Source organism: Caretta caretta, chromosome 9 (genome assembly GCF_965140235.1).
Source record: "Caretta caretta isolate rCarCar2 chromosome 9, rCarCar1.hap1, whole genome shotgun sequence".
Lineage (NCBI taxonomy): Eukaryota > Metazoa > Chordata > Testudines > Cheloniidae > Caretta > Caretta caretta.
Window position 1 is genome coordinate 3,389,528 of NC_134214.1, and position 12,817 is coordinate 3,402,344.

At 50.8% G+C, this 12,817-nt stretch overlaps 1 protein-coding gene across 1 annotated transcript; it reads left to right on the plus strand.

Annotated features, from left to right (window-relative positions):
- The first annotated feature begins 1,123 nt into the window (after window positions 1–1,123).
- UTS2B (urotensin 2B) lies at window positions 1,124–11,481 on the plus strand. Its single transcript, XM_048864313.2, has 5 exons — window positions 1,124–1,581; window positions 3,825–3,926; window positions 7,668–7,705; window positions 9,745–9,838; window positions 10,754–11,481. The coding sequence occupies exons 1-5, from the start codon at window positions 1,479–1,481 to the stop codon at window positions 10,777–10,779; spliced, it is 363 nt and encodes a 120-aa protein (XP_048720270.1). The 5' UTR covers window positions 1,124–1,478; the 3' UTR covers window positions 10,780–11,481.
- The last annotated feature ends 1,336 nt before the right edge of the window (window positions 11,482–12,817 follow it).

The following is a 12,817-nucleotide window of genomic DNA, read 5'->3' on the forward strand; positions in this document are numbered from 1 at the left end:
AGAGGGGAATGTGCACTACACGACCTTCGTGTGCTATTGTCCCAATTCTGCAAGGACGCATTGAACATTGTCAATGCAACTTCCACTGACTTCAGTGGGAGCTGAAGCCCACTGGCACCTTGCAAAAGAGCATCTTGTGGGGTCAGGCCTATATGTCTAGCAGAAGCCAGTGCTATTTGTCACTCATTCTCATGAGCAACCGCTGTCATTTTCTGCACTTAAATAGCACCTTGCACTTAAAGATCTCAAAGGGCTTCACCAGCTTTAATTGGTTTAGTCCTCGTTGTATAGCTGGGTAAGCTGGGGCATCACAAGTGACTTGTTCAAGGTCACGTAACAAGTCGTTGGCAGAGCTGGGAAACAAAACCCAGAAATCCCAACTCCAAGTCAATATTGCCTTCCAGTGAATGCTAATTGCAGGCAGCATGAGGCGGAGTGAGATGGGCAATTCGGGACAGTGTGCGGCAGCCAAGAAGATCAGGTGAGTCAGTGGCACTGTGCGTCCACATCAGCTTGTTGCGAGCGCAGGCTGTGAGTGACTCAGTTCTGCAGCTCATCTTTGCAGCGTCACTCGGCGGACGTAGCAGGGGCTGAGAACAGAGTTTTACCGGGACGGTTGTTCTTGCAGCATCTTTCTTGGTATCATAAAGTTGTAGTAGAAAATTACTAACAGGTCACTGAGAGAGCTTGGAAGGCAATACATACAAGCCAAACAAGATGGAGCCAGACCCCTAAAACAGACACTGAAAGGTTGCACAGTGCATCATACCACATTTTATCTTAATAAAATATAGGCATTTGCCCAACAAAATGGATCATCCAAACACCCTTCCTTCTCCCGAATGGACAAAACTGAAGGGATCTGGCTCCTCTTAGTTGAATTTCATATCTGATGTCAAATGTTACCCCCAGCCTAAACTCTACCCTGCAATCAAATGCAGCGTTTTGTCAGTTGATGATAAAGCCAATGCTCAACAAAGTTATTGTGATGGAGCAATGCACCTGAGTGCCAGCAATCAGTTAAATTAAATGAACAGCCCTGTCTTCCCCTCCACCATTCTGGCACTTTCTACATCTCAGGTTAATTAGCACAGGCGCGGGAGAGTACAATAATAAATTGCAAAGCTCCCTTCGAGCCAGCTCACGGAATACATTTCTGTAATAGAGTCACAGAACCTGTATATGGATGCGCGCGTGTGTGTGTGAGAGGGAACATTCATTGGATTGGTCAGATAAGAGACATATTGACCGTGTTCCTTATGACGTCTGTTCCTGGGTTGATCTGTCCATTATCCAAGGAGTGAATCATATTGACAGGTTGAATTATATTTCAGAAGATTTTTTTTCTCCCCCTCCTCCAAAGACCATTTGTAATCCTTGCACATTCACTGGCTTTTAAAAGTGAGCTCCTCTGGAGCCGGGTTGCACTGAAGTCCTCCATCGAGCGTGAAGGAAGAGTTCTTTTGGGTGGCGGGAACATGGACAAAATCTGTTCGGTCCAGCACTGCCTTGGGGTCCTAACTGTTTTCTCCATAATGCTGTCGATACCGTCTGCACATGGAAAACCTCTTGCACTACAAGGTAAGCTGAAACTCAGCCTAGATGACGCAGGTAGGTACTTATCTCTGCTGGTTGGTTGGTTGGGGGATTTTCCTTTCTGCTTGACACAACCCTACAGCATTGATTTTCACTTGGGAAGGACATAAGGTAACCCATTGCTACCTCACTCTACTACACATGTGAGCGACTGAGAGGCCTCATTCTATTTGTGTGACCTATAATGATCCCTATGTCCGTTTCTGGCTGTATAATACATCACATTGAACAGTGATCGTGTCAGATCGGAAGGGATGCATCTGATGAGAATGTCTCTTGCTATTCATAAAGAAAATCTCTTAGGGAAAAAAATGCCCTGACATTACCCAGTGATGGTCCTGACACAGAACGTACAAGACCTGCCAGGTCCTAGGCGTCAGCACTAGACGTTTTAGCCAAGGTGGCTTCTTTTTCACCTGTTCTTTTTTTAGTAACTTAAGTGCGTCTTGGCTTGCACTTATTCTGCAGGGAAATGGTGTCGTTCATCTTCTTTGTTACAGAGCCTGTGAGGGGGAAACGAGCAGCCAAATATCAACTGGAAAATAACATTGCTTTTAAATTGATTTTTCCTCCTCTACTGCCTGGTTGGTTTTGTAATAATGCCTTTTATTTTGATTGTGCATCTGTATTTTTTTTCTAAAGCAAACTCCAACATGCCTCAAAATCATCATAACCCAAATCCTCTTTAAACTCACCATGATAAACACATCCCCCTTGTGACTCCGCTAAATTTCAGGGGGTTAATTCCAGCTTGCAACTGAGATGAGGATCAGGCCCAGTGACACCGGTCAAGGTACCATGCCAGGGACGAATTTGGCCAGCATTTATGATCATCAGAGTAGACACAGCTCCTCAGCTCCCCCAGATTTATGCAGCTGTGTCTAAACAGACGTCCCACACCTCCTAAGCCTCCACTAGGCTCCATGAGATCAGCTATAATAATAATGGGTTGGCCCCTGTGTGTATGTTTTGCTTTAAGACCATCACGGTTAGATAAGGGTGAAGCCACTTTGGTAAAATGATTGCCCCTCATCTCCATGTGCGGAGGGAACGGGAGCCTGGAGGATCAGGAAGAGAAGAGTGCTGTTCCTCTGGCACCATTTTTGCCTATCTGTGGTCTCTACATGAGCCCCTCCATAGCTTTGGGATCTGAAATGGGTTTGGAGCCTGGGCACGCTCCATGCATTGTCCCCACTGCTTGCCTCGCAAAAGTTAACGCTGACTGTGCGCCCGACTCCTCGCTTCAGGCTATAAACGAGACCCGCTGGGCCGCGCTGGGAGGTCCTGGTCTCTGCAGTACTACAGGGTCTCGGTGCATACGGCCCTGGTCTATGGTGACTGTCCAGTGATCAGATATTGGTGGATCCGTGGGGTTTGGAGAGAATCTTTCCAGGGAGCAGCGACTCCCCACCCTCGCTAAGGGAGCAATACAGAAAACGCTCTGCCTGGGGGTTTCACAGAGGGCCTTGTCCCCTTTCTGGCAGCAGGCAGTTGATTTAACAGGCTCTGGGAGGATTCCCCTTGTGCACAGGGAATCCCCCGGTGGCCTAGAGTCAGCCCAGGAGGCTTTCCGAGGAAAATGAAGGTATGTCTTGGACATCCATACCGGCTGGCCCTGCCTGGCACCTGGAACAGTCCCTGGCCCCATGGGCGGCCAGGAGTAGCTCTGAGGCCAGGCTGCCCCGTGGCTGGCCCTAGACTGGGCGAACACAAAGGCTTTTTGTCACCTGTGCTGTGTGTATCTCAAGCACAGAGGTGGGGCTCTTACGTCTAGGCTGGAGGGAACTCCAGTAAGTGTGCGCCAGGGATCACCCCTGTATTGGTCTCGGGGAGACAGGCTGGATGGAGTCCCAGCTTCTCCCCAGCTCCAGTGCGATTCTGGGGGGACAGCTGGGGGAGGCCAGGGGGGAGGGAGTCCCCAGTGAGTGGTGACGGACTGGGCAATGCCACTGTCTGACTCCCCTCCGCGTAACAGGGAGGGACCACGTTGACCAGGACCTGTTAGAAGCAGTAGCAGCCATGAAGCAGCTCTGCTGGGGCTGGGGGTGAGGATTGCAACCCCCACCCACCCATGGGAGACACCCCCCCCCAGTACATCTCCCTCTCCCTGCCCCCCATCCCTCCCAACCTGCCATTATGCAGCAGCGATTTCTTTCCCTCCTGTCTTGTGCTGGGGAACCCATTCGTCCCGGCATCCCAGCCTGAGAGAGGTGTTTTATGTGCTGCAGAAAGCCCAGGGTTTCTGGAGAGAGGAGACACCAACCACCAAGATGCGCTGATGACTCTGCTGCTTAACCAAAACCTTGGCTGGAGGCAACCAGCGGACAGCAGTAAGTGAGGGGGCGGGCGACACGCTCATCAATCCCATCTCCCAGCTCCCTGGAGGGAGCTTTGTTTATTTGAATACTAAGGGCCTGATCCTTCAGGGCTGAGCACCCGAATTACCAAGGCTTGCTATGGGAGTGGAGCCTACTCAGCACCCCGTAGGATTGGCACCTACATGCAGTGGATCAGACCGTCTGGTACACTGGGGTTACTTGATGCTGTTTTTCCATTGCAAGTCTGACCTGAAGCCATCTTAGCTGGCCCCCGGAGGCTCCTGCAGCACAGGGGGATTCTCAGGTGGCTCTGAATTGCCGTAGACGCTTCTACAGCCCCCCACGCCCCCGTAGCAAGCACAAGTGGCATGGCTAGTGACCAGGAAGCCTGACGGAAGTGTCCCTGCACCCCAGCGATCCCTGGCTGCTAGAAAGAGTTCTGTCCTGTGCCAGCAGATTGGTCCCGCTCAGAGCAAGCCCCGGGTCGAGGGGAGGGAAGCCACTTTTGACAGCCCCTCCCCCATGCCGCAACTAGCAGCCCTCGGATGCAGCTCAGGGTCTGGCTGGAATGTTAAAACTTCGGCAAGATCTTCACCAGGAGCTCACACAAATAGTTGATCATCATTTATATCCAGGGTAGTTGCTTTACAGAGAGCAAAGAGGTGATCGGGCTCAGCCGGAGTCCACGCTTAGTAAGGTTTCTCTGGATGAGCTAAGAACCAGGGGGAATGCCTATCAGAACCTGACATTGTTAAAGTTGGGAAAAGTTCAGCCAATGGGATTTTTCTTGCTGATCCGTCCCTTTGCAGTTCTGGTTTGGCAGGGACTGGAGGCACTGAGCTATCACGTGGGGCGTTATCCCACCCGCGAGATCTGACGTGACCAAAAACCAGAGAGCGTAATTCTAAGGGCTCCAGGCCTTCCTGTCGATTTCGGCAGGATCCCAACCCCAGAATGCGGCAGGGTATCGTGAGACTTCTCATGGCATAAAAGGAGGGAGCATCATTCAAACTTATGAGATAACATTTGCTCACTGAGGGCCCCGTCCAAAGCCCATTGAAGTCAATGGATGGGTTCTCACCGGCAGCGTAGGTCTTCAGAGCAGGACTGTGCTGTGTTCTCTACACAGTGACAATTCAGATGAAAACAGGAAAGCACAGGGATAAGCAGGGACAACATGCCCCAAGGACTGCAATGGTCTCCAACCTTACCTCTGCTAAACTCAGTGAGGCAGACGTAGTTCTGAATGGCTGAATGATCCTGCAAAGCAAACCGATTAAGTTCTTCTGCTAATGAAGGAATTCAGCTTACAAATGGGATGCATTCAAAAATGAGCAGGGTTATGGGTCAGTGTATTTATTACTCCTAGTGGCAGACTTCATTTTATGCCGGGCAACTGCCAACAATTAATCTCCGAGGGAAGCATAGGCAGAGGCTTTCCACCCAGGCAAAGTGTCATCAGTAAATTAGCCTTTTTTCTCCCCCGAGACCGTCTGTTCCAATGTCAGCTGCTGTTCATTTTCGGGATGCCGCAGTCCTTGGCCAGCCCGCTGGCTTGTGGGAACCGGAGCCAAAGCAAACGCCCGAAATGCCGCAACATGTGGATGGGCGTGCAGTAACAATCGTAAGCGCTTAGGCAGCAGTTTTCATGCCTAGATCTCGGAGTGTTTTTGCAGTCTCTGTTTCGCTGATGTGAAAAGCGGGTCACAGAGCCTTAAAGGGATTTGCCCAAGGTGTCACAGGAGGCACAGCCAGGAATAGAAGCCAGCTCTCTTAATTCCCACTGGACCATGCTGTCTTTTAAATCGAGACTGATATAATGCATTGGCTTTATGTCTTTTCTTGCCCCTTTTGGCCCAAGCAGTTAGCCAATATTCTGAGTCTTGCAGGTTGTCTCCATTAGGGGAAGAAATTGATGGTGGAAACAGACGTTTCTTTGGTGCAATCCTGTCTATTTTCTGTACAAAGGCCTGTTTCCCTGAACGCAGTAAGAACAAACAGCAACAGATAGTTTCCAGCCCCACGGTTCCATGCATCTTTCCAACCCGCACTCTGCCCAAAAGAAGCTCTGTCTCTTGGCTTCCTCTCAAGGCCATGTTACCAGTGCTTCTCTGGATGTCTCCTGGCTTTCTGGCCACTTTTCTGCTTCTCTCAGGGATGGTCTGCACTACAAAGTTCTGCTGACATTGCCAGGTCATCTAGGGGTGGGGAAAAGCCCTCAGCGTAGCTATACCCACAGGGGAGTGCTTTTGGCAGCATATCTAATGTCGTTTGGGGAGGGGGTGTAGCTGGGCCCGCAGAACTCCTTTCACTGGCCTAAACTGCATCTCCAATAGGGGGCTTTGCTGGCCGAGCTGTACCGGCAAAGGCTCTGTAGACAGGCCCCACGCACAGCTGCCGTGTTTGCCCTGAACACCCAGGGAAACACCTCTGCCCACATAGCTCAGCTTCTGACTGGCCTTGCACGTAGCCTCGCCCCTTGGGCAGTGTTTTCTATTGTGTTAGCTATGTTGCTCCACCAAGGCGCTTAATTGCTTCTTACTGTCCCGGGGTGCACCACTCGTGGCTTGTCTGGCACCTCCTCCTGGTCACTCTGGGGATTAGCTCTCAAGGTCGACGACCCTTCCGTGGTCACATGCCATCACACCACGTCTCCAGCTCTTCTCTTGTTCCAGGCACCGCAGTGTCCTCTTTGTGACTCAGCCCTCCGGCCGGGGCACTCAGTCTCCCCCTTGTGGGGTACAGTCCTTCAATTCTCTGCCCCTCCCACAGCGACCCAGGCAGTCTTCCCATTCACTGCCCCCTGCCTGGTCTATGCCGGTGGCTGGTAGGGGAACCCGGGCTCACCCACTGCTCTGGATTCCAGTCCAGGGGCCCTACACCCAGTAGTCCCGGGCTTTCCTCTCCCAGCCCTCACTGCTCCTTTCCTGGCCTGCGTCCAACAACTCCTGGTTCCCCTCCTTGCTCAAACACTCTTCCCTCTTCCCAGGGAGTGACTGACCCTTTCCCAGCAGCAGCCCATCTATTGCCAGCTTCCTGGCTTGATTGGCCCCGCGTGTTCCTGCCCAGCTGAACCTGCATGCAATCAACTCCCTGCTCCCTGGCTCTGCCTGGGCACCTTAACCCCTTCCGGGCCTGTGTGGGGTGGACACCCCCTCACACTTACATTGATCCTGAGTGAAGGGTGGTTAGATGTGGATCGGCCACAGCAAGGTCTGTGATTGCCAATAATCAAAGACACGGGAGCTGGGAGGCACCAACGCTCTCCAGCATAACCGTAATGGAGACTGCATTGGCTCTCTCCTGCTCTGGTCACTTAATCACAGACACATAATTCCCCTGTTGCTTTAATCTGACAAAGCCTGAGTTACCGGCCTTCAGGTCCTGGGGCTAGGCCCATTTGTTCTGGCTTTTGCCCATCCAAGGTGATGAAGAGCTGCTGAGTTGGCACTGGCCAGTACATGACCGTATTTTAGCTGTTATATTTGTACCCATCAGGTATGTTTTATAAGTTACAAAACAAACATGACAACCTGCCCCCCTTTTTATTTATCATTAAGGGAAAGTCCTATAGAACTTGTAGGGAATGCCAACTCTTCTGTTGGGTTTTCAACTAACCTATATTTTCAGGGCTAAGTAGGAATGCAATGGTAAAGAGGCCTTGCACTTATAAAGGGTGAATGAGGAAATTCCTTCTCATGGGGGTTTCAGGAAGCATTACAGATATTAACACGACCTGTGTTCTTATTCCAGGCTTGGAGCTGGCAAAGAAATTTGAAGAACTTGAACAGGTGAGAGGCGCATGCATTGATGCAGAGCAAATGGGACAAAAGCCATTAGAGTGTCAATAATACCCAGACTGGACTCGTGGGTACGTTGCGATCCCCGGCCTGTTTTCCTCGATTTCAGTGCCCCAGCATGAGAATGGGCCGTCTCCTCAGGAAGAGGAAGAGGAAAGCACAGCAGGGGTTTAAAATACTCACCTGATGGAAGAAATTCATTCATAAATTGCCAGGCCAGAAGGGACCATTATGATCCGCTTGCATAGTACAGGCCCTAGGACTTCCCCAAAGTAACTCCCAGAGCAGATATTTTAGAAAAACATCCAATCGTGATTGAAAAGAGGCCAGTGATGGAGAGTCCACCATCAGCTTTGCATTGGGAGCAAGCTAGCAGAGAACATTGTTTAGGCTGCAACAGTGACCCATCTCGGCCATATTTAAAGGGCCAGCATCTGGAAAGGCACGCTTGGGAAAAAAGTTCCCAGAAGAGGGAAACCCTTCCCAGGGGAGAGGTAGAAGGGACTAGCTACAGAGGCAGGAGCTGCTGCTTTGTCATGTTTAATCCCATCACTGGGTCACACCAAGGAGCTATGGGTGGGGGGACTGGTTCAGATTAGAGACAGGACCACAGCACAAAGTCCTTCTCCTAATCTGAATTTTCCCAGGTCCTTTATGATGATTGTGTCGCAGTAGCACTTCGAGGCCTACGCCAGGAGCATGTCTCCATTTTGCTGGGTGATCCACCCCACTGTGAGCGACAGTCCCTGCACCAGAGAGCGGAGGGTCTAAGCAGACAAGGCTGGTGTAAGCAGGCGCCCTCACCTCTAGGGACATGGCAGTGCAGGGAGCTTGGTCTCTTACCCCTCAGTGGCCAGTTCGGTGGCTGTGGTGGCTAGTCCCAGCCGGTGTCTTCTCCCCTCTCCCTCTCTGTTTTCTGGGCCTCAGCCCTCCGGCCACGTCACATGACAGTTCACTCTCCTTCCAGGGTAACAAAAGAGCCATCCAACTTAAAGTCCAAATCAAATGCCCAGACTAGCAGCTCTTCTGGCCCCCTCGGGCGCCACGGAAATTCTCTGCATCTCCTGACCCTGCAGAACTTCTCTTCTCTTCCTTCTTCCCCAGCAGGACTGCCCCGCTGCTTCCCTTCACCAGGCATGCCAGCAGCTTACCTCTGAGGATCTCCCTGCTCCTTTTAGGCCACATCTCAGGGATCCCCCCCACAGGAACCTACTCTGCTCAATGGGGAAACTCAGCCTGACTTCCTCAGGCTCTCCTGCTTCTTCCTTCCTCCTGGGTCTTCCTCCCTCTGCTGAGTTCCCAGCTTTAACTAGCAATCTCCTGGCTTCACCTCCCCAGCTAATTAAGTCAATTGCAACCAGCTGCCATCACAGATCCACCCTTATGTTTCAAGTTCATTGGTTAGGCTTAGCTGCTAAATCATGGGCACGACTGAGCTCAGCTTGCCTCAAAGGGCCAGCCAGCCTGTGACAGGAGAGAAAGCATGTGAGGGGAAACTGAGGCACAGGGAGTGGAAGTGACTCACCCATGATCACATGGCAGGTCATGGGAGATCTGGGAATAGAACCCAGGTCTCCTGACTCTCAGTCCAACCTGCCTCTGCAATGTGTCACTATATCACACCTAGCTGCGACTGGGATAGAGACAGGCCCCAGCACAGTGCCCTGATTCAGATGGGACCTTTCCCAGAGATCTGGAATATTAGGATCTGGCTTCCTGAGAGCTATGTTGCCAGAGCAGAAGCAGAGTCTCCTTGCCGCGGACGGCCCTCGCCTCTAGAAGAGGGAAAGAATGGCCCTTAACATGGAATCCCTGCCCCAGAGAAACCAGTGCGACAGGGTCACTGCTGCCCGAAGGCAAAGTGAACGGGAGACGAGCATGGAAAATGAGGGGAGGATATCAAAGCCACAGCGGCAAGAGGAATAAGGTGGTAGCACTCTATGCAGTGATAGGTGGGTGGGTGGCTCGCGGGAGAAGGGCTGGGGGTGGGTCAGGAGAGGTTAATCTAACCTTGTGCTTGTTCCAAACAGCTGGAGAAGTTAAAGGAGGAGCTTTTGGCTGGGGAAGGCTCTGAGGAGGCCTACGCCGAGGCAGGCCTGCTGCCATCACACCCTGACAAACGTGGTGGGTTTTGGTTTTAGAGCCGCCTCTGTGAGCCCCTGGGATCTATCTGCCTGTAGCCCTCCTGCCCGCCTGCTCCCTTTAGGGCGTTCTCTCTGCACCCCCGGGGGCGATAGCAGATATGCTGAGAACCCCAAGGCAAACAGAGCTCAGCCATCCATTGTCACCAGCTGGGCATCTACGGGCTTTGCCATTGCTTGCTAATTAATCAGCCTTGTTGACTAGCAGCAGGATCTCCTTCTAGCCTGAGCTGACTGGCACTGCCTGTCCACATTTCCATTTGCTTTTGATAGTTTAAGGGGCTTTGGCAGCATCCTAAAATGGTCCTATTTTGGTCCCTTTTGGTGGAAAATCAGAAGCTTTTAAGAGCTTGTTGGTTCATAAAGGAACTGTGGAGTCCAGGCTGTAAGGAATAGCTCTGTTGAAGGTCCTCAGGTATAAAGGAATTTTAGCAACTGGAACCATTCCAGGGATCTTTTAAGTGCTTCTAAAATCCATTTGGAAACTTCAAGCAGCCTTGCAGCAGACCTCTCTTTTCAGTCAGGAGAGGATTTGGAGTTGTTTGGTACATCCCGGCTCTCAATTCTGCAGAAACCCCTTTTTTTGCAGAGTGAGTCAGCCCACATTACACAAGCTGATAGTGAAAACGTGTCCCCTTTGCCAAGGTCACTGCTCTCCCGTGTCTCCGTGTGGGCAACACAAGGAGCAATTGTTTGTGTGGCTGAGAGACAGTGAGGAAGGACATGGAAATTAACCAAGAATACAATGAATTAGAGGAGGCCAAGATCTAAGATGTCATTCAGTCCATTCCCCCTGCCAAGAATGCAGGACGGCTGCCTACCTCCAGTCGAGTTTTACATAAGCTTGCACCTGCAAGACTGTTTCCTAACATCTCTCTTTCTCTCCTGGCCTCCCTAGCCTGCTTTTGGAAATACTGCGTGTGAAGCCCCGATGGGATAGGAAGAGAGAGAGCAGGCCGGCCCTGAATTGCCTCGCTGTGGTGTCACTGTGTTAACATATCTTCTGTACCTTCATCGTGCTGCTACCTTGGGTGCTTTTCCCAGCGAGGAGCTAGGCAGGGCCGCAGCCAGGATTGACAGGAATTCGGACAAGACCGGGAAGTTCCCACGTTTCACCCCTTCTTCCCTCATATTCCTCTCCCGTTCCATTTTTATAGCATCTGCCTACCCTGTCTCCTTTCAGCGTATCACCGATTTGCTCTTATCCCTCCACTTTTCCTCCACTCCTCTTTTCTCCAGGTCCTCCTAGTGCCTCACCCTCACCTAGCCCCCCTGAGTGTGAGAGGGGAAAGCCCTTTGCGGCTGCTATTCACTGTGGTGTCGGTGGTCCCATTCCCCTTCTAAACCTGGGCCCAGGACAACGGCACCCCCCATCTCCTGTGGCGGTGGCAGGCCTGGAGCTGGGAGGGGAGGTGTTTGCCGTTTAACTGACAAGGCGAATGATAGCAGGCTGAGTGCACTGTACGGATTTGGTTGGCTTGTTGCCACAGCTTTGTAGTGTTGTCTCTATTTGTGTCCTGTCGGCGTGCAGTGTGTGTATCCTCCAGTCTTTACTTTAGGGGAGAAAAGGGCCAGAATTCCGGCTCCTTTAGGATATAAGTCAAATAAAGGTAAAATGCCAATTTATATTTCACAGAGTCCCCTGATGTTTTCTTTCTCCTGCATTAGCATGGCCCAGGTGTCCAGGTCTGTTCTTCCCTCCATACTCGCGCTTGCATACTCGATGCATGTGTTCAATTTCGCACAGAAATGGCCACAGTGGAATAGACCAAGGGTTTATCTAGCCGGGTATTCAACAGTGACAAAAGTAGTAGCTGCTTCCTTTGACCAGTTTTGGGAATCAGTGCACTTCCGTGTCAGAGATGAAGCCGCAGTGCTAAGCCACTGGTCCAACCTCTTTGAGTGCCAACCTACCGAGGGTTGTGACTCACATGGGTGGACTTCACCCAGGCTCTACCCATTCCTGGCTTCACCCTCTGCCCCATAACTATACCCACACGCATAGAATTCACAAAAACATCATACTGCTGCTGCAGGCATTCATCTGAAAGTGGCACTTGTTCAACTAACCAAGGAGGAGAATATTTTTTTAAATTATTTGCAAATGAAATACATCCAGCTCCTGGGCCATATTCCCAAGTGTAAATCCAGGATCACTCTGCTGAAGCCAATAGAGTTAACACTGGATTCCCAATAAGATAAATAAGAACAGAATTTGGCTTTGCAGTATGGATGAGTGAAATGATTTGGGCTATAATTGGACATGTGTCTCCAGGCCTGTCTAGCCATAGTATTTAACTGCAGGTTTCTTGGTACACATTCTTCATAAACACCACTTCCCCACAAAGCATCAGTTATTATCCTACACCAGCTGCCTGGGCTCTGGCAAAAGGTGCATGTTTACACCAACAGCTTGGAGGCTCTTCAAGAACAGGGGAACTACATGTCTTGTTATGATGCCGAACCTGGCACACATCAAATGTCAATGTACTTGGCATATATTAGCAGTTTGCATACATTAGTTCAGTTTGATCACACCCAAAGTACATTATGCTGCGAAAGTTAACTCTTTGGGACTTGAGCCCTGAATCTTACCCCTCTCCTTCTGGTTATGGATACATATTCAGTATCTCTATGTAAACGTGCCTTCATTTGTTGTTCTCTATTATCACAAAAGCCAGGGAGACAGGAATAACCAAAGCCCATTCTTGAGAGCCATAGCTCTCTTAAAACAGTAGTGTAGTCACAATACTTTGGGGACCTGTTCAGGGTTCTAGATTTCTGCCTCTCACTGGCTTTCAGCTCAACTGAGTGCAGGTTCTCCAGTGACGAGCCAGGTTTTCTAACGGCCAGAATAGCAAATGCCAGATGGGTTCTGCAGCCTGGCCGTGTCCACAGCAGCATGAGGAATAGAGAGTCTGCAAAGGGAATCAAATGGTTGTAACTATTACATGGTTGGCGT